This window comes from Chiroxiphia lanceolata, chromosome Z (genome assembly GCF_009829145.1).
Source record: "Chiroxiphia lanceolata isolate bChiLan1 chromosome Z, bChiLan1.pri, whole genome shotgun sequence".
Classification (NCBI taxonomy): Eukaryota; Metazoa; Chordata; class Aves; order Passeriformes; family Pipridae; genus Chiroxiphia; species Chiroxiphia lanceolata.
This window is the reverse complement of record NC_045671.1, coordinates 53,880,005-53,901,011: the sequence shown is the minus strand read 5'-3', so window position 1 is coordinate 53,901,011 and position 21,007 is coordinate 53,880,005. Positions and strand designations below refer to the sequence as shown.

Below are 21,007 nucleotides of genomic sequence, written 5' to 3'. Positions count from 1 at the left end.
CGGGGCCGGGGCCGGGGCCGGGGCCGGGGCCGGGGCCGGGGCCGGGGCCGGGGCCGGGGCCGGGGCCGGAGGTGGCGGCGGCGGCACACGGGGCCACCCGCGGCGGCGGTGCCGGGCGGGCCGCGGCGATTGGCGGCGGCGCTGACAGCGGGCGGGGCTGTACCGGCGGCGCCGCCCACCCCCCGCTATAAGCCGCTTTGCCGCTTTCTCACTGGGTCTCATTTTCTCTCCGCGCGTCCCTGTGGTTGCGCAGTGGAAATCCGCACCGGGGAGCTGCTGAGGGGCGCCGTTGTCATGTGAAAGCGCACATGCTCTGCCATCCACGCGCACCCCCCTCTCTTCTGCCTCCGCGTGTTTTTCCTGTTTTTTCCTAACGTAACTCCTTTCCTCCTCCTCCTCCCCTGCTCAGCCACCCGCCGCCGCTCCGCCGCCCGGGCGACCCCCGCAGAGGCTCCGCGAGGGCAGTCGCGGGGCGGCCGCCCCGGAGGATTGCGCCCGGTGGCGGGCAGCCCGCGGAGCCGCGCCCCGCGGAGCCGCCCCGGAGGTATGGTTTTCCCGGCAGAGCAGAGCTGCGGCGGCTGCCGCCTTCGCGGGTGTTGAGACGGGATCTGTGCGGTGCGGCTCCCGGGCTCCCAGCTTCATGACTGCGCGGAGCGGGGAGCCAACACCATGCGAGGTAAGCGGGCCGGGGGGCGTCGGCTCTTTTTTGGGAGAGCTGCTGCGGAGGGGGCTGGAGAGAAGGTTTCGTGCTGGAGGAGACGGTCCGGGGGAGAAAGTTGATGGCTCGCACCCGCCTGCCGGCGTGGCTGCTGGCGGCGTGATCCCCGCATCCGTGGGGGCCGCGACACAGCCCAAGGTAGAGGGTGGGTGGACACCCCTTACGTACCTGTGCTAGGTAGCCCGGCGCAGCCCTGGCCCGTGGCGGGCAGGCAGGAGGGTGGTTGACAGTATCCGTGCCGTGAAGTCCCCATTTACAGCTGCCCACGGGGCGCGGTGGCCCTCGGCAGGTGTCCCGTACGGCAGAACCCTGCAGCTTGGTCGCGGGTCACTGTCATCACGGAGAGAGATTTTCCCTTCTCTCTACAAAAGTTTTTACTTGGACTTTTTCGCTGGCATAGTTCTATTCCCCAACCGGCATGCCGCCTGGGGATCCCCATTCCCCATGGTTTGCTAATTTGGCGGGAAGGGTTCCGCTGCCCGGGAACTCCCTCCCCGTGCCCGCAGGACTCTTCGGCCCCCCACCCTGTGCCGCCTGCGCAGTCCTGCCGTGAAGGGCAGCCTTACCCACTGTGGGTCCCGTAGGAGAACACAGGGCATCCTCACAGACGGGACACCTTCAGGAATGGAGAGCTGCTGGGCTTCTTGTCCTCTGGGGCTGGGAGGGGGGGCTGCATGCTGCTGCCGGGCGCCCAGGTGGGTGTGGAGGGTTGCGGAAGGCGTGGGAATGCGTTGTTTCCATGTCTCCAGAGCCAAACTCTGCTGGGGCCCCATCTCCGGGTCACGCGACCACCGGCACCGGGGCAAGAACAACCCCTGCCAGCCTCGGGCATCGGCGGGGGTTGCACAGCTCCTCCGACCCCCATCTTCCACATTCCCTTTTATCGCCCAGTTCTTCAGGGCGGCTGCTTGCCTCACCCGTCGCCGTGGTACAGGGACAAAAAGTAGTCTCTATCGGGGTCTTGGAACGGAGGAGAAGGCCTTACGAGGAGAGGGACACGCTCCGGGTTGACAGCGACATCGCGTGCAGATTTCCTGGGACTCTGGTTTGCTTTAATGACTGGAGACGCGCTAGAAAGAACTTCTAGTTAAGATTTCAGCTTTTGGGATGCCAGCTACTGTGAGAGCGTGCGTTAACAGCTCTAACAAATCACGTGCGCCTGTAATTTGCTTACAAGAAATTGTAACTGTGACATTTGTGCAGATCAACTTAAAAAGCCTTCTTTCCCCCAGCTTTCTTAGGGTGTTCGCTATGGGCCATCTGGCAGGAATTTGTTTAACAGTGTTTTTCTTAGGAGCAACAGGAAATTGAGAGAAAACGCTCAATTCTGTAAAGCGGCCTCTATAGCAGCTTTGCTGCTTGGGCTGGGGTTTTTCTTCTTGTTTGAGGGGTTTGTGGTTTTTTTTCTTGATGTTCTTTTTTTGTGGTTTTTTTTGTTTGTTTGAGTTTTTTGTGGTTTTTTGTTTTGTTGCTGTTGTTGTTGTTTGTGGGATTTTGGTTTTTTTTGTGGTTGGTTTGGTATTTTCTCCTCCCCTCCCCACCACTGGAGCTCCTCCAATGCAGGTCAGTGGGGGTTATTTTCGAAACGAGCCCACCCGATGCCCCCTGGGCAAGAGCCATGTCTCCTGTTTTTGTGGGCAGTTTGTCCATCTGAGCCACAGCGCCCAAGCTTTTCCTCCCCCACCTTGGGTCAGCCCGTTCTGTGGAGTGCAGGATACCCTCTTGGCAAGGGTGAAGTGAAATATCCTCCCTCTTCTCTGACCTTTTCCTTTTAAACAAGGCCCAGGATGGCCAAGCGGTGCTGGGCAGGGAGAGGGAGACAGATCTCGTTGCGCACCTGGTGGCATCGTTTGTGGGACGTGCCCCAGCACTGCCACCCCTTAACCTGTGCTATCATCTAATGTTCGTGAAAAATTGTAGCTCTTGCCCTAGAATGCAAATTTATATTTTCATTGTATTTATGCTTGCTCAATAGGGAATTTACAGGTGGGGGGAGAAGGGCTGGGATAGAGGGAGGAGAAAACAACAAACATGCAACTTTCATCTTTGTACAAAACTCATGTGCAAGAGATTACTAAACTGATGTTTTGCATCATCTTTAAATTGACATGACAGCAGTGCTTGACCACCCTCTCAAATGAATAAGAACACTGTATGTTCATTGAGCATCTGTCCATTGCATTTGTGGCTTTCCAAATAGAGGAAATTAATGAGTATCACAGTTCACAGATTGTGAGCTTCTGTGATTTTGTGCTTTTAGAGAACTGTAAGCCTTCTTGCGAAGGTGTAGTTGTTTTGTTGTTGAGTTTGAAGGAGGAAGCTCTCTGTCTTGTACATGTGAGCTCTTCCTCCAAACTTTCCCAGCTGAGCTGCAATCCTTCCAAGGTGCAGTTGGATGCAGTCAGTGCAACATGCCTGAGGTGTACGGGCACTGCTGTGTTTCTTACCCACCGCACATTGAAATGGAGGCTAAAGAGCTTCTGAAAATACCCAACTTGTGTTACTGCCTGCTGCATCCCAAAGCACTGGACAGTCACAGGGGCTGTCAATCACCCCATCCTGTGGAAGCACAACTACCTTTGGGGTAACCTCAGCTATTGTGCCCGTACATTACAGTCATTGGTCATGTCCTATTGGTCATGTCCTATACCAAATAATAATTTTCTGTACTTCAAATCTTGATTTGAATCCTCTTGAGCATTCATAGCCATGCTGCCTTACATCAGAACAATGTATAGGAGACTGAGCATTTGTTGCTTTGGAGCTCTCATTGGATATTTCTTTCTGAACTGGAAATGAGAGGTTTTGGAGTTGATAACTTTTTTACCTCTATTTTATAAAGGCAAACATGGGTATAAAAGTAACTTACAATGAGCATACCCAGGTACTCCGTTATTGAAAAAGTAATATTTAAACTTGTAGTTGGAAATCATACTAAAAAGCTTTATGTTTTATGCTTTCAAAAAAGGCACTCCACAAAACCCTGAAGCCAAGGTATCTGAGCAAGTTTTTCTGTGTAGTTTTCTCTTGTTGGTGTCAGGAATGAGAAACAATACATGTTATATGATGTTACATAGTTACTCTATTTTTTTAGCATCACTAAAATATTTGTAAGGAATTAGAAAAGTGTGATCAAACAAATCCTATCTGCAGTATTTCTGAGAGAGCTTATTAAGTAACATTTACAAATAGTCTGAATAACTAAGAAAGTTCTCCTTAATTGAATAAATGAGTACATGGAATCTTTATAAACTCATTAACTCAAAGGAAAATTATTTCACAAGTTATTCCAGGAAAAGTAAATGCAACTCTATTTGGAATATGTAACATTAATATCCTAAAATATTTCAATGAACAGATTGACTATTTAAAGAAAATATGATAAGGGAGAACTACTGATTTTGACAGACTTAAGACCTTACCCCACCATAGCAAAACCTATTTGTCATCACAGTGTAGTGCATCCAGCTAATACTAAACTGAGTAATGTTATTTGACTTCACTGAGACTCCTTGATATGTAATAGAATACAAGTTTCTGGTGTCAGGCTTTTGCAGGTAAAATTTTAATAAATGTCAGTAAATGCTTAGAAAATCATGAGTCAGTAATAAACTGTTACTGCGTCACATAATCAAAAATACAAACATGTACAGTCAATATACACCTCTCCAGAATGAACAAAAATTAAACCAGAAGCGTGAGAACTTATTTGTACCTCAGCAATGCTTTTAACTTTACATTTCATCATACTTACATTCCAAATGATATCTTCCATTATCTTAACTGTTGTATTATGCTACAGTGTTGGAGGCAGGAGTGAAGTACATAATGAAATTTCATCAAAAGAAAGCTATCTGATTTAATATCATTAGAATTTTTATCATATAATTTTTTTTTAATGACAAAATTGTTTTTCATAGAAAAAATCTGGTGGCTGTTAACTTAACAACTATGAAAATATCACGTTTACTGACTGGAAACAATTTCTCTTTTGTGATATGGAGAATGTCAGGCATCCACCATTGGTCCTTTACAAATATGGTGAGAAGCAGTAACTTGGTATGATTGTCCAATTTAACAATACAGTGATGATTTCAAGTAGAGGTCATTAAAATTGTGTTTTGTGGTTAAAAACTGTTAGCAGCATTTGGGGAGTAAATCTTTCAGATGAAAATAACCCATACGTTCTGAGTAAGCAAGAATTTGGGAAATCATAATCTGTGTTAAAAGCATACTTGTGCTAATTTGTGGAAAGTCTTCAGCATGGCGTCAAAGGTACTGCTATATGTGATAGTGACATATGCCTATTCAGAAACATATGGATAAAGTGTACCTTCAGTGGTACTGAGTGTTGTTAATCGATTCAAGGAGCTAGGATTGCTGTAGTGCAGGCACTGGTTACCTGATAAAGAAAAACGAATCAAAGGAGTGAAATATTCCCAAGCAATCCAAGAAATCCTTTTCCCATCTCTCAAGCAGTGCAGTGAATTCACAGAAATCAAGGTCTGTGCTATGAAATTGAAGAATGTATGCTTTGTAGCTGAAGATGCACAGAGGAGTAAATATTCATGAAACTAATCATCAGCTGAATAGAAATGAGTTTCATCAGTGGAGTAGTATAATGGGTTACGTTAACCAGCCCTCTTGTCCATACGCTGCCCTTTCAACCCATGACCCTGTCCATTTTGCTTTTAATGAGGGAAATCACAGGTGTTCTAACAGTATTTATGATAAATTGGAGTAAATATAGTAGTTATATAAATAAACAGTTGTAGTTACTTAGGACAAAATGGAAATTATTGGAAAAAAAAAAGAAAGTTTGAGCATTGCTACACAGTCAGGAAGTAATAGTAGTGTGTTAGTTTTACAGTTCTAAGATACTGTCCTAGATCACTTGCTGTTAAGCTTAGTAATAAACCTTGTATATCAACTTAAACCAACGTGTAAATTTTAAAAACCTGATACATTTGAATTTAAAATCAGTTTCTTTAAAGAGCATTTTTAACAGCTTGTACATTTAGCACAGTTGGGGCTTTTCATAATGACTTTCATAGACAAGCTATAGATGTCAAAATGTTGTTCTTTGTGCTTCGTGTTTATGAAGTTCAATGTTGTTCCTTCCGATTCTGTATGCAGTCTGGGCAAAGTCTGCAGTGCAGCTTTGAGAGTAAGATATCACACAGTGTCACTGGGGGTGGCAGACAGAAGGTGCCTTTTGGATTGTGCCGTTTTCCTTTTTGTTTCTAATATTGCTTTCATGAGTGTATTGAAAACTCTAATTTATGCACAAGATTGAGAATACAGTACAGCTGTGATGGCCTGGTCCTTGTTTAACTGCACAATGCTTACTCACTTGAGTGGTCCTATTAATAAGACATTTGGCCCTCTGCATTTTTGCAGTCTTGGAACTATTTTTTATAAATCAGAAATGTTCACACTTAACTTTGCCAGACACATTCTGCTGAAAATTTATGCAAACAGAATAACAGCTGTTTCTGCCTCTGCTACAAATATATACACTAATTTAGTTTGACATAAATGTTGTTATTTTGCTGCTAATTGTGAATTATTTTGATGAATTGCCAATTAAAATGCATCTACACCATTTTTGTGGAGGATCTACACTTTTATTGCTGCACAAAAATGCAATAGATTTTTTAAATCTTATGTTTATCTGGATCATGGCCATTTAAAACCACATACTCATTAAAGACTAAGCATCAAGTAATTATCCTTGTTTGACAGACAAACTCATTTAGGAAGAGTTATCATGGGCCTTCTTTATGTGAGTAGTTCAGTGAGATTTTGATGGGACTGCTGTCATGAATAAGGCAAGCTGAATTTGAGGCTGTTTGTTCTGGGTCCCTTGGAAGCTCAGTGACTTGAGATTGTAAGCAGCATGAATGATTATCAAGGCTTACAGGGAATCAACATCGTAAGAAGCATACCATGTTAAAAAAAGTCTTCTTGCCCTGAAATTTCAATAACAATAAAATCACGTTCTGCTCCTAACTGCCAATTACACTTAGGTGCTTGAATACAGCTGTTGGCTATATAAATATTTGCTGGAAAGGGATGTTGGTAAACGTGCTGCATGTTTTCTCAGCTAATGCTGACATAAAAAGTATTCCAAAACATTCTTCTGCTAATTATCAATAAACTATTTTGATTAATTATTATACTTATGCTCATTGTTGCTGGTAAATAATGGCCAAATCAATCTTGAAGTAAAGATTAAGAAAATACATATATTTGTAATATATTTAGGTATTAATATGCTGCATAGGGTTATAAGCATTTGAGCATGGCAAAAAAAGTAGTATAATTTTAAGATTAATTTTGATGATTGTTATAAAGTCATTCTTTAAAGCAGTTTGTTTACTTACAGTTGTTCTTGAGGTGGTCTCACATTTAATTGCTTCCTTTTAGTTATCCGTGGTCATTGGGTCACTTAGATTTCCTGAACACAGCAAACACCTATCACAAGAAAGTTATTCTTTTTAAGAGTCATGTTTCTACTTCATTAATCCATGTTATTTATAACTGACTTTACCCTTCAAAGTAACATTTCTAAGCAACACATGCATTCCCATTGCATTTAATTTTTTTTCACTCTCTGAAGTAATCCTTTAGACTAAAAATGTCTTTACTCTTATAAGTAATGTATTTATTACAAGTTTCAGTTGTTGGGTTTTTCTTTTCTGAGTGAAGGTGTTCATGGGGGGGAAAAGCTAGATCAAAAGAATACAAAGAAAAAGAAATTGTTAAATTGCAGTTCAGTCTACTGTCAAAATAATGAGCTGTCAAGAGGGTAGCATATTGTGTTTTGTTGGTCTCAGGTGAAATTATGGTTCTCATAAAAAAAAAAACTTCAAATGTAAAAAGTAAAGACAAGGCTGCTTATAAATCAGCAACTCCTAAATTACTATTCCCACTATAACAGGAGGTAAAGTGTGGTAGGCTTTATGCACTTTGATAGTTTGCAGAGGTTAGATTATTTAGCGTGCATTGCACATTATGTTAGATTATTTAAAGTGCATTGCACACTTATTTCAAAGATATTTGAAAGCTATAGACTCAGACCTGAAGTTGATGGCATGTATCTCTTTGTTAGCTAGCAGACTGAGAACTGTGGAGTAAATAATTTTCCAAAAGATTAATTGGAAATAAGAATCTTTTGGAGAACAGTTTAGTGAATTTACTATATGTGAACTGTGTAAAACTGGGTTTAATGAAATTAAGGACAATATTTGCATTAAAAGTGCTGTTTAGAGACATTCATACGTGTTGTCTTCTCTTTCGTTCTTGAAAAATTTGTCTGATTTTACTAGATGATGATAAACTGCTGCCAGTTAACTTTTTGATTTAAGAGCCTGCCACAGAAATGCTTTTTGGAATTCCTGATGCTTTGCTGCTAGTACATTTTTCCTTGATCGTTTGTGCCTGTCAAAAGTGCAGCACTAGTTTTGTTTCTCTAAATAAGATGGAAAAATGAAAGTAAATGTTATATTTCAGGTCCTGACAAAGTAATGAAACCAATGATCTGTTGTTTCCTTTTTATATTTGTCTGTCTAGAAGAAGAATGAAGTGGCAACTGGCTATGAAAAGCATTGTTTACTTCAATGCACATTGTTTGGGGGATTTTGTGCAATATTTGTACAATGAATTTATTTATTATTTAATTGGAATGAACTGAGAGACCTTGTACAAGAACTGAGGCCAGATATTCAAATGCAATGGCAGCATAAATATGAACAAATGCAGCACAGTCTAGTGGCACAGAGAAGTAATGACATTAGAGAAGAATACATTAATAAGGCACAATGCCTTCATCTTTGTGGAGAAAAGAAACTTTTCTTTGGGAGAAAGTTCCACTGATGACCAAGCAGAGATTAGTTTGTTTAGGAATTTATATTAAACCTGTCATTGTTTTCTTTCAGTGCATTATACAAGTGATCCAAGTACTGATCATTACTAGTATCTGTTAGCAAGCCAGACTTCTTTTAAATGACACAAATCATTCTCTCTATAGAAATATGTATGTAAATGGGAAGGTGATACAAGAAACACCAGCTTAACTGTTTTGTTTAATGTATGGAAACCTATAATAAATATCATACTATAGGTAGTATGTAAGCAGTACTGCACCAGTAATCTCTATTAGATATGCCAAATAGATTAGCAGTTAAAAGTAATGTTGCATAATATTGCGAAAAAAAAAAGTAGAAATTAGCATCGTTTTTACAAAATTTTATCATTCAGAAATCTATACATTTTAATTAGAATACTAGTTTCCTCTTAGCCATAGCCAATTTTGGAAAATTCATTTTGTATTAATCTCTCACATGATTAATCAGAATAGTGAAGAAGAATAAAACAACGTCAGTGGAGGCAAAGTATGGTTGATTATTATCCATTGAGAATAATTTAAACTACAAATTGATCCATGGCATAAAGTATGTCAACATCATGCTCCCCTACAACTTGGAAAGCAATTCTATATGCTTATGAAAATAAAATCTTTATTCAGAGCTGATTGAGAATAAAGGCATTACAAGTCTCGTGGCGGGTGTTACAATATTAAAGATGAAACCTCAAAAGTATCTAGTAACCTCCATAATTTAGGCATAATTTAATTCATAATTAATGTATTATTTAAAAAAAAAAGAAACAAAAGTATTGAAGAAAACATTGCATACAATATCTGCACTGACATTCTGATCAGCAACAATAATCGCACAAAGATTTTTTTGAGAAACTTTTCATATGTGGCAGTGTTTCAAGCAAATGTATATTATATCAACTGAGTGAAATCTTATCTGCAGATTTATGTATCTTTAATTTTAAAACAGAATTCTCTATAGATTTGGCCAGACCATTTTACTGTAAAACTCAGTGCAATATGTCTCACTGGTTGTTTACAGCCCACTGATTTTCAGAAAATGGGAGAGCTAATCACTTTTGAGTTCAGTGCGTAAGAAGGGAGAGAACTTGTGCTGTCTTAATTCAGGTGCCTATGCAGAAGTTGCTTTCTTTGTTTATCATTGATTTGAGTTTACCAAAATTCCAGTATGTATTTTTGAAAACACCATGTACCAAGATGTGTTCTAAATCAGCAATTCCTACAAACTCTAGTGAGAGTGCCATGAAAACAGAACATGAAATAAGACCTTTTGCAGCAAGTTATTTTCAGGCTTCAACAGGATTGAGAAGAAAAAGATTGTACCAGCTGTATCATAAAACTGAAGGAGAGAAATGTATGTTTTAACATTTAAGAGAAAATGAGGAGGAAAAAAGATGGTGAATTTGTATAAAAACCAAACTAAATAGAAAGGATGCTCTTTTGAAGGAGAGAGAGTGATGTGCAAGAAGTGAGTGGAAATGTAAAGGAAAACAACAGGATATAAAACAGAAGACTAAGGAAATGGAAGGGGTTTTTTATGTGAACAGTCCTGTACTACAAAGTGCTGGACTTTTCAGTTTCCACTCATTGCAGAAGGAGTTAACTACAGTGGGCATGCTGTTAAAAATGAGAGAGAAAAGTGTAAGTAATATAAACAAAGAAGAGAAATAAAGTATGAATGTACAATATCAATGTATTCATTGTACTACTTTCTATTACTTGGTGTTACAAGTAGATTTGTTGTAATGGGTCTTCAAACTGTTTGGTATTCAACTAAACACTAACATTAGACATCCTTTCCCATTCATTTCACTGTGTATATCTAGAGCTACGCTACTCAAGAGTGCTGCAAGTTGGAACATCACATATACAGTTATGTAAGCTGTCTGTACAAGTTTGGCATTCACTGCACTTCAGCCAAGTTAGTATTTCAGGAAATTAAAATGTCATTTGCAAAATATGTCCAAATCTGATCTTTTCAAACTCTGTATCAAATCAAATTAGGGGGTTTCTTTTCTATTTTCCAGTTATTTTCCTGTCCCTCTGTCTTTCTCTGTATTTTTTTTCTGTCACTTTTGTTGAAAAGCAGTACACTCAGGAAAGCACTTGACACTGAACTTCATTCACTTGTCAGAAAATGTGTAATTGGTTCTGTAGACCATGCATCATACAGCTCTGTGTGTTACAGAAAGTTACTTTGTTCTTTTCAACCTTTTGTTTCTTTTAGTTTACCTTTGTTTGGGATATGCTACAGAGAAGAAATAAACAGTTTTTTAAACCTTGGCCAGGCTACATTTCCGTCATGTACCTCTATTACATTTGTATGCCTGTAGCCTTGAAAATAGAAGAGGTCCTTGCAGCTGAATCTTGCTTGCCAGAACCTGCTTTTTATCTTGTCTGGTAAAGGAATATACTAGTATTTTTCAATTTTATTTTTTTGTTTGTTTGTTTTGTCTTTTAACAATGATCTATTATGTAGATTTTAACTTCTGGAGATGGTGGAAATGTGTAGCAATAAAGAGAGAATGTTCAGTCTGATTACAGCATAACATTTTTTTGTAAGGCAGAAATAACATCTTTAAATCTGTTTTCCATGCTCAGAAGATAAACGGGGAATGCTCATGTGATGCTCTACATTTCTACAAGAGCAGAGTGATTTTTAAGTATATAACCTTGACTAACTTTTCCTTCTGTAGCAGGCCCACAGAAGTTATTACAGAACCAAACAATTGCAGAACTCTCTAAGAGAAAAGAAAAATATCTCAATTTTCAGAAAACTACATTGGTAGTGTAGGAAGTACATTTACATGAAATCCCTTGATTTCCCACATCCTTCCTGGAATTTTCTGTAAGTCTTAGGCATAAAACAGGCAGAGAGCCAAGCTGTCATCTGTTAACATCTATTTCATCCTTTCTTAGTATCAGTTGAGCTAGAGGAGGGTGAATGTCTCAGAGGAAAGTCTCTATGCTGTTACAGAAATGTTTAGAAATGTATTAGATTTTGACCCACCGTTCACCTACATTATTTTTTGGGCAGAAATGAGGAGCAGGATAAAATCATTTCAGGAAGACAAATGCTATTAAATGTATATTGTGATTTTTCATAATCTCCAAAATAGCATTTTTGATACATGATTCACTGTGGAACAAGAAAAAGGATGAACTCTTAGTTTACTGTCAGGAATAATATAAAACATTTAGGAGTTATATTTCATTTAAGGAATAAGGCTCTTTCTGTGGAACTACTAATCATTGCCTAGCCGCTGACTGTTAAGGATATTTTAAGGAGCACTAAACAGTATCTTACTTACTGCTCAGAAAGGTAACTGAAATGGTTTTGGATTTCAGACGTATATATAGAAATGTTTCATCTTTCTTGAGGGAATAGGTGATATTTTGATACAATTATGCATAAAATGGCTTAACAATCCCTTAAAAATTAAATAATGTTGTTTTCCCATTATATGAATTTAAAAAAAAACCTTTCCATTTACAATAGGAGATATATGCACATCCATGCATACAAACTTGCCTTAAATATCTATGTCTTTTTGTACTTTATAATGAAGATGGAAAAGAGGAAATAAATTACCATGTATATGAGATTTTTCTCTTAGACCAAAGCAGTTGTTCTGATGTATGTTTATTACTTTTGTCTGTTACTGCAGTACACCTTTTAAATTTTTTTGTGCTGTATTCATTTAAGTTCCCGCCTCTACTGCTCTTTGATGACTTATTGCTTCTTGGTATGTTTCATACTCTTTAGTCTTTGTGGTTCCTAATTTTGTGAGCTGCTTCTGTCACAGGTATAGTGGAAGACTTCATAGAAAAAGGCTATTGAATAGGTGTTAAGGGTGAATTTGAAACACGAACCTTCCACACTGTTTTTTAGTCATTAGAAAGGGAGATTGAAGAAGAGCTTGTAACTCTCCATACCAAACTATGGTTACACACACTCATTAATGCTTTCTGTAGTGACGTTTAGCAAATATTCATGTACAAGAAAGCCAAAAAAACATATTGAGTTGTGTTGTTTATTTATTTTGTTCTCCTACATGGCCGTTTCTACCTCTATGAGAGGTAATAGTTCCCCTTCTATTGCAGATACAGTCAGCATCTTTGTACAGTAAGGAAAAAAAAGCCGAAACTTTTTGTACTATGAAATTTTGTCAAATCAATTAAATCGAAACTTTGCTAGGGGGCTTGCTCTCTAGTGCCTTCGCAGATGGTGTATTCATTACTAGAAAAAGGTACCAGATTGATGCTTCTTCTGTACCCTGCAAAGGTTTAACACTCTTCCTGAAGGAGTTTTTGGTATGCAAGTAGTAGAATTGGTGAGGTGACTGATTGGCAAAGGTCCTTGTAAGGCTGATCTTGTTTGGTGCAGACCTAATGGAGGTCTCAGGAGCTGAACTGCCCATGGCAGTGGAGCTCCCTCTCTCCCATGCATTTTCCCTATTGTGCCTCAACAGTGACCTTGAAAGACCCTTTTCCTGTGGCTGTTAGAACCTTGGCCTAGCCAGTGACAGCACCAACAGGGGTGCCAATTAGTGCTATGTGGTGGGTTTTGTTTTTCCTTTCTAATGAACAAAGTCCATTGAGGCCTGGATTGACACCACCAGCTTACTTCATGCAGGCCACCAAGTGCCATGGCATTTTTATTTTGCTCAGTCACTACTGACCTGGTGTTGAACCTTCGTCTGTAATCTGTATACAGTTTCTGTGTCTATCATTAATTTTAAATTGTTGCATGTGGTAGAAGACATTGGCTTCTGAAGTAAGATATGTGAATAAAACATAGTAGTACATAACAAATATGTAAAATATCTCGGGTTGCTTCTTGTAGATAGATGCTGAATTTGACTCTGCTGTTATAAAGTTCACAAGTTTTATGAAAATTCTGAAGACTCAACCAGGCATACACCAAGTTAACAGCAGGAATGACAGGAGCATTAGAATTTTATATAAAATAAAGAGGATCTTGTGTGTTACAATAAGCTTTGCCATCTAGTGTAGAAACATGAGGGTCCCTATTTTGTTACGTGCTTCTTATAAATGATCTTTGGACATTTCTCATTACCAGGGACTTTTCTGTCAAAAGTATTGTATTTAGGCATATCACAACCTTCTAAGATTTCAGAGATAGAAAATTGAGTTGAAAAATGAAATTATTGTCATAATAGGGCTGCAGGTTGAACTGTGGATATATCCTCTTCAAATAGCTGTCTCAGTGCTGAAAAGAGTATGTATTAAAAAAGAGAAAGTATTTTCAACATATATATGTAAACACACACATATATATATATCTATATATATCTCCTTGAAGAGATTGTAGAAGGAATCATGTAAATGATGAAATAGCTTAGCAAGTTATGCCAAAAAGAGAAAAAAGTATTCCAGTTCAGTACATTCATCTGGCTGAATTTCTGAGAAAGAGAGAAGACTACAAGCAGGGGGGCAAGTGTATGAGTGAGTGTGAGTGATTTTGTAAAGAATTCTGTGTTAAAGATGGGAGAACTGGGGGAGGGAGTTTAGCCTCTCCTTTCAGTACTTCTCCCTCCTGAGTACATTTACTTCCATCACGATGGGCTAGAAGAAATCTTTGTTCAGTCGTGCAGTGCCCCTGAGACCTAATTTAGCTTTTATAGCAAATTCAGAAAGCGATAGAGTGAGCAAGATAGAGCAGAACAAAGATGTGAGTTTGCACCACAGATATTGATAGTGTGAGTTGCTTCTGTAAATCCTTTAAAATTAATTCTCCTGACTTGAATTTTCTACTAAAGGAAGGCAGAACTTTAGAGATGCACATTGTTTGATTATTCAGCTGTGATAATTAGAAGGTATTAATGTGTGTTGTGGGGCAGCAGTGGCTTTATCACTCTTAAATAACAAGTAGAAAGGCATTAAAGACAAGAAGAAATGCATCAAAAAATGTTTTTGCTTCTTAAAATACATTTATTAAATCATGCTATTAGAAGCGTATATTGAGTCTAGTTCTTTGAACCTTACAAAAACATTCTCAGGAGTCTAAAAACTTATTGTACAGCATTTCTTATTCCTTTACTAGAGTGACTTCTCTGTATTTGAGAGTTCAGAATGGTTTTGCCTTCTTTTAGCACAAAATTTTGCAAAGGGCATCTTTGGCCCTTTGGATTTAGGGCCATCATGATGGTTTTGCATATTTTTTCCTGTTGTTTGCAAGTTATTATTTTCATAATGAATAAAGTTGTATTGTGTACATGTACCCCAATGAATCTTACCCAGTAGGACCCTTTACAACAGAGCATCGACATCAACTCTCAACCACAGTACAGATGTGCCTTGTTATTATTGCTGTTTTAAAAGTACAACATGAAAAAATCAGATGCGGGGGAAGTTTGCTTTGGAATAATGTACTATTCTGTTCTCAATGCACAAATAATACTTAGACATCTAGAGGTATGGACAGCCAGGTAATATATTTTTGATTAAAATGAGATGAGATTAGGTGAATCACCCATTAGTTAATTCAGTTGAGGTTTTATTGGTACTTAAATGGCTGATCCAGTTGTCCTGCAGGTTCATATTTTACTTTAACATTTCCTTCAAAGAATAGTTGATAAAACATAGGCTTGTCAACAACATATGAAAAGCTGGTTTGAGTCAACTCAAATGCATGCTTTTAAAAATGCATGCTTTTAAGGAAGTCACATTTATACTTTATTTATCATCTAATTTCAGTTGGCTTCCTGTTCCTTCTCTAAAGAGCTCTCACTAGTAAATATCCTACTTCCACAAACTTGTGCCCAGAAAGGCAATCACTGGTTTGTGTGACTTCACCTTGCTGAAACTTGTTGCTGCAGTTGCTAGGCAGCCCCGTTAGAACCAACGGAGAGCACAGAGCAATTCCCCTCAGCAGCAGATTTCAATTAAAGATCTGGATATACAGCTGGTTTCTTTGACTGGTCAGCTCCAGTAGCCAAATGAAAGGCTTCAAGAGCTGTGCTGTGCAACAGCTTGATTCCTTAAGGTTTTCTATAGTAAATTCAGGCTATCTTAGAAAAATATTTAAAGAGATAATTGAGCTGTTTGTGTTTTCTCTTGTATCAATTTGGAGAGGAAGCTACTGTTTGCACTGATAGGTTTTTTTCCTTAATTTTCAAAGTAGATTTTTTTCCAATTCTGTGGGTTGAGGAGAAAACCGACTGAACACGAACCAACGGAAAATCCCCTTTTAATCTGTTGTGTGATTAGGAATCCATCAAAAAGATCCTGTGCAAATGTTCTTTTCTGCCAAAGAGGGAAGCATATGACACATTTTTAATAATATTTTGGGGTCTTGTTGCAAGTATTAAATCTTAAACATTATTAATCTTCTGAGATTAATCAAGAAGCTTTGGGATTAGCACATTACCTTGCCATTCTAAAATTAAAAAAAAAATGGTCTGCTGAGGAGTTAATGCAGAACTCAAAATCTGGGTAAAGGAAATTATTTTAGAACAATGTCTTGGTGTGATGAGTCATGGCTGGAAAAACCGAAGTGACCAGAGCAGATTTTGGGATCATGTCATTTGTTAAAATCTAATTTAATTCTGATAATTTGACTTAAATGAGAGATTGAAGAAGCACTTTTGTAGACATGTGGCTGTCTTGTCTTACCAAAGTGTAAATACTTCACTTTTGCCAGTTGTGTTTGTCGGCAGGTAGGGCAGAATTTAGCCATTTACTTCATGTTGAGAAATATTTTGTATCCTCAATACTCTCTCAATATACATCTTTCTACCAAAGATAATGCAGAACTTCCTTCTCAGACTTACACTGATCTCAGCTTTGCTGTTGCTGCACTAATGTTTTCATCCAAATTCTGATAATACATAGAACTAATCTATTACTTAATCTTTATGTTGAGAAACATTACCAAAGGAAGAGAGTGAAATTTATTATGATTTGTATTCTGATCTGTTTGCTGGCATGCAAATCTGTAATTTTCCTTAATTTGCCAAAGTGTTACTGTGGAGATTTTCTGCAAAGTATTTTGTTTCATTAGAGGGGTGTCCAAGGGCTTGCTTTCTCACCAGTTTCTGTCCAAATGCAAAGCATGTTCCTATGCTCTGCAAAGAAAGAGATGCCATGCTTCCATTTTAAGGTAACCATTTGGTTCTTGGGCTGTATCTAGGTTGTTCAAGGCCTCCTAAAGATTTCCTGAAGTTTGTTCCTGTCTTCCACTATTTCTCATTGCCAGAAATAGTCTCTAGGGCACCTTTGGGCTGGATACTTAATTCATGAGCTCTCTCAGCATCTGTATTGAGATCATTGTAACCCTTCATACCCAAAGCTGGTGCTCCATACAAAACCCCGTGATCTACTTCGTATTGTGTCTTTGCTGTCTCATCTAATGCCATTGTCCATCTGTTACAAGGTTCCTCTGTCATCTTCTTTTCCACCCTCTGTGGACTTCATGTAGCCTGCTGGAGGTCAACATAGCTGAGTAGCACCAAAGGGGCTTGTCATGGAGGGATAGGGGGAATTAATCAAGAGAAGTTAATCAGGACATTAAATCAAGAGAGGGATTCCAGGATAATATATTCACTTAACACTCAACAGGGGCAAACAAAGCTTATTATTGACAAGTGTCAAGTACTTTGTGTCTCCTTGTTCAGACTGTAGATAAAGAATTAGTACAACTCCTCCTCTAAAAAGAAAAAGCTAAACAAAAAACGTCTGTTATGTTTTTGTTGGTTTAGGGTTTTTTTCCCAAAACTGCTCAAAACACTGGATAAGGAGTATGTTGTTGGTACAATGTGTAATGCTGTGAAATTCAGCACTTGTTTGAGAAATGACGCTGAAGCCACAAAGGTGAAAAATGGACAGTAACAAAATAAGCATCTTCCACTGTGGCTTTCTGCAAGACTGCTAAATTAATTGTACCTCTGCCTCCACAGCAAGTGGTATTAAAAAAAAAACACACCTTGTCACCAATGGCAGGGGCGTCTCAGTCCAGCTTAAAAGTAAGGATTTCCTTTCCAGACACTAAGCCTGGATGAAAAAAAAAACAAGACAATTCCCTGCCAAAAAAGTATACCATGCAAACTGTTCTAATGGCTTAAGGGTTATTGCAGTGTTCGCAGCCTTCATTTTTACTGTCTAGCCCATCACCAGACTAGTTATACTAGGGAAATATTTTTGAAGGTTATGTTGGTTTTATCTTAGCAAGATCTTTGTCTGGAATAAAACCATGCGAAATACCATGAAAATAAATCATCTTTCCTCTGTTTACAGACAGACAGGAGGAAAGGATAGACATCTTTTCTAGGATGGTAGCCCAAATGAGGATGAGTTTAACATGTGTAAGGATAGGACGGGCTGATATAATGGTCAGTCCCATCAAGTCTTGTGCTTATTCAGAAAAGATGGAGGTAAGGAGGAGAGAGAGCAGGGTGGAGCAGAAGGTCAAGAGTGGGGTCAGATCAAGTGCTGTAACTGTGAATCACTCTTGGAATTTAGCCCACTGTTTGTATTCCCTGATGTGCTACCTCTGAGAGAACCTGAGAGGGAACAAGGCTTCAGAATGCAATGTAATATCACTTTCTTTTCTTACCTTCTGAGTGAAGTATTCTGTATATCTCTATCCTGAAATAGTCAATAACTTTTTTGAGGGTGTTCAGCATCTTCCCATCTCAAAATCTAGAGGCTACCCTTGAAAGTTGTAGTTGCTGTGTGCCTTGTAGGAATGGTCTGATATCTTATGTGGCATGTTTCATAGTAATTGTGCTGTGAAGACCACCAAATGGATACTGCTGACTTGATTTTTGGCCTGTGGTAATGATCTTGGAGGGAGGAAATCATGTGAAGTCAGTGTTGCGCTTGCCCTTACGCAGCTTTCAGCCTTCTCTTGGTGACACATTTCAAACCATAGCTGAAGTCCATCTGAATGATCCTTCTTAGGAAGCAGTGTTTAATTTTGCAAGGAGTCAGCTATAGACAGGCCAGGAAAAACTGACTGTGGTAGAAACACAGCTGTTTCTGGGCACCATTCTGGGATGTAATGATGGAGTTGCCATCAGTGGCCAGTATTTTGAAGACTGCTCCTTCACAGGCTTAGGGATGCTGAGCAAATGATGCTTTCAGGCATCGCCCAAGGCAAAGATAGTATGCACAACAAGGAGGTTTTGACCAAAGGAAGTTTAACAACTGTGTTCTCACAGGACAGTGTAGATGCAGTTTAGAAATATTATTTGTTATTTGGGCTTTTCATGACACTGCTTAGATTCTCTAAGTTTGCAAACTGAATGGGACTTGGTAGGAGAGTGATGGGACGCTCGAAGAATATACTATGATTGACAGACATGTTCTGACCAACTAAAGCCAAATAGGGAATTGTGGAAGCACTGTATGTCAGAACCATACTAGCAGATGTAGGTATTATTCTAATGCTGACATTCATGTGGCTGCATGGCATACATTCTGCTCCTTTTTTCATGTAAGCAGATCAATCAAGCGTTTCTCAAGTAGCAAAATTAGGGTTCATGCAGAAGGCAACTGCACTGACCAACATTATATTCACCTACTAACTAAACCACAAAGAACAAACAAAGAGATAGGTAATTCTATAAGTCTGCTATCTGTAAAAAATATTACCTGACTGTTTTTCAGAATTTCAAATTCAACACAGGGTCACTCTGGTAACAATGAGTAATATTAGTAGCCTTATCAATGATGATTTTGTGATACCACCTCTCACCAGAAACAGTTAAGAGGACCAGATATGTTAAAAGTTTCTGAAGTGCACATTTGAAAGGCATAGCCTGCAGTTGGGTGGAATGTGCTTATGCCCCATTCACAATCTCTTTTAAGATTCTTCTGAGGATAACAGTGTTTCTCCTGAGGTTAAGGAAGTCATTACCTTGTACATCGGAGGACTCCTTCCCAGCCCTAACTTTGTAGGAGAAAGATGAAAAGAATAAATAAGGGCCAAAATGTTTTCTTGCCCACCTCTCATAAAGCATTCCAGCCACCTGTTCCAGTTTTCTTCTACTCTTGCCTGTAATTCTCTTTTACTAGTCTCTTTCTTTCATCTGAGTTTTCTGTGTTCTTCTCTGTTTTCAGTTATTTTTTTTACTCTTCGATCTCCAAGTGCCAGCTTTTGTCCCTCAGCACGGATTATTCCTCCTCTGTAGTTCTAGCCCTTAAAAGTCATGACTTTTTGCTAGTCATAGCTTTTAATGGTCAAGTTGTATTCCTTAACCCTCTGAATCTCCAAAGGTAATGCAGGATTTCTAATAAGATTAAGTTAGTTTCTTAATGTTTTCATCGAGGGTGTGTCTGCAAAATTACTCAGTGTTTTATCCTGGACATACATAGCTCTGGTTGGTTTACACAGCTTGTATTCAAACCTGTGACCTTGGCATTATTAGCACCATTCTCTAACCAACTGAGCTAATTCTTAGTGTCTGTACTCCATGAATGTTAACTATTTTAAAAGAAATTGCTGATTTCACTGTAACGTCTCACTGATTTTAAAGATAAGTTTACTCTGGCAAAGATGCACCAATATTTTTCTGGTACCATAAAAACTTAGATTATTGTCCACCAACTCATTATAAACTCAATTTGGCCCTATGATAGGGGTCAACTACAGAACTGTGACCCTAAAAGCCTTGTCTTAGCTGCTGAATCCTTAAGCTCTATGAGTCCATTTGCTTTTGACATTTACGTTCTTCAGAAATTCAAAGTTTCTGTTTTCTCCTGCATTTGTTTACATCTCCCAGTGTTTAAACACTCTTTGCAGTGTCGAGAGTGTTCCTCCAACTGTGTTCTTTTTAGGATCAAATCCATGAATACACAAGGGTATGCCTAACAGAGCAGGCTGTATACTGACAACAAATGGAGATAGAAGTGATTGAGGATTTTTATATGTTAGGGCAGAGTTAAGAATAATTCCTCAGGACCCTAGTAACTGTGATCATGTTCCCCCTCAGAAGAGTACTGTAATGAGATTGCTGTGGGCAATTTGTAACAAGAAGGGAGTGGAAATGTTAGGTTGCCATCTTACTTGTTGATGCTTCTCATTTATAATACTTCTAAATATTCACTGGGTCAGAAATAGGGCAAGCATGACCCTTTAGCCCCATAAAGCATGACTGAACATCCAAATTTCATACTCAAACCTTGGTTCTGTTTTCCACATTTGAAACTAACTGCATAAAATATGTAATGAGTCTGGAACTGAAGGAAGATCTTCCTCCCCAAGAGACTTGGTGACAATGCTAAAGAACCATGCTTGCTCTCATTCTCTTTTGATCTTCACCTTACTTCCACCTTTTACTAAGGAGTGGATAGTACAAAATTGAACAGTGACATGGGTAAAAACTAAGAATATTCATCACCCCTGTAATGTTTCTGAAACC

At 39.0% G+C, this 21,007-nt stretch overlaps 1 protein-coding gene across 1 annotated transcript in view; it reads left to right on the top strand.

Annotated features, from left to right (window-relative positions):
* The first annotated feature begins 245 nt into the window (after window positions 1-245).
* The window catches only part of RORB (RAR related orphan receptor B), a 147,422-nt gene continuing 126,660 nt past the window's right edge, over window positions 246-21,007 (top strand). The window contains exon 1 of the mRNA XM_032675966.1: window positions 246-676. Coding sequence (XP_032531857.1) covers window positions 670-676 — 7 coding nt within the window. The 5' untranslated portion in view covers window positions 246-669. The remainder of the gene's footprint in view (window positions 677-21,007) is intronic.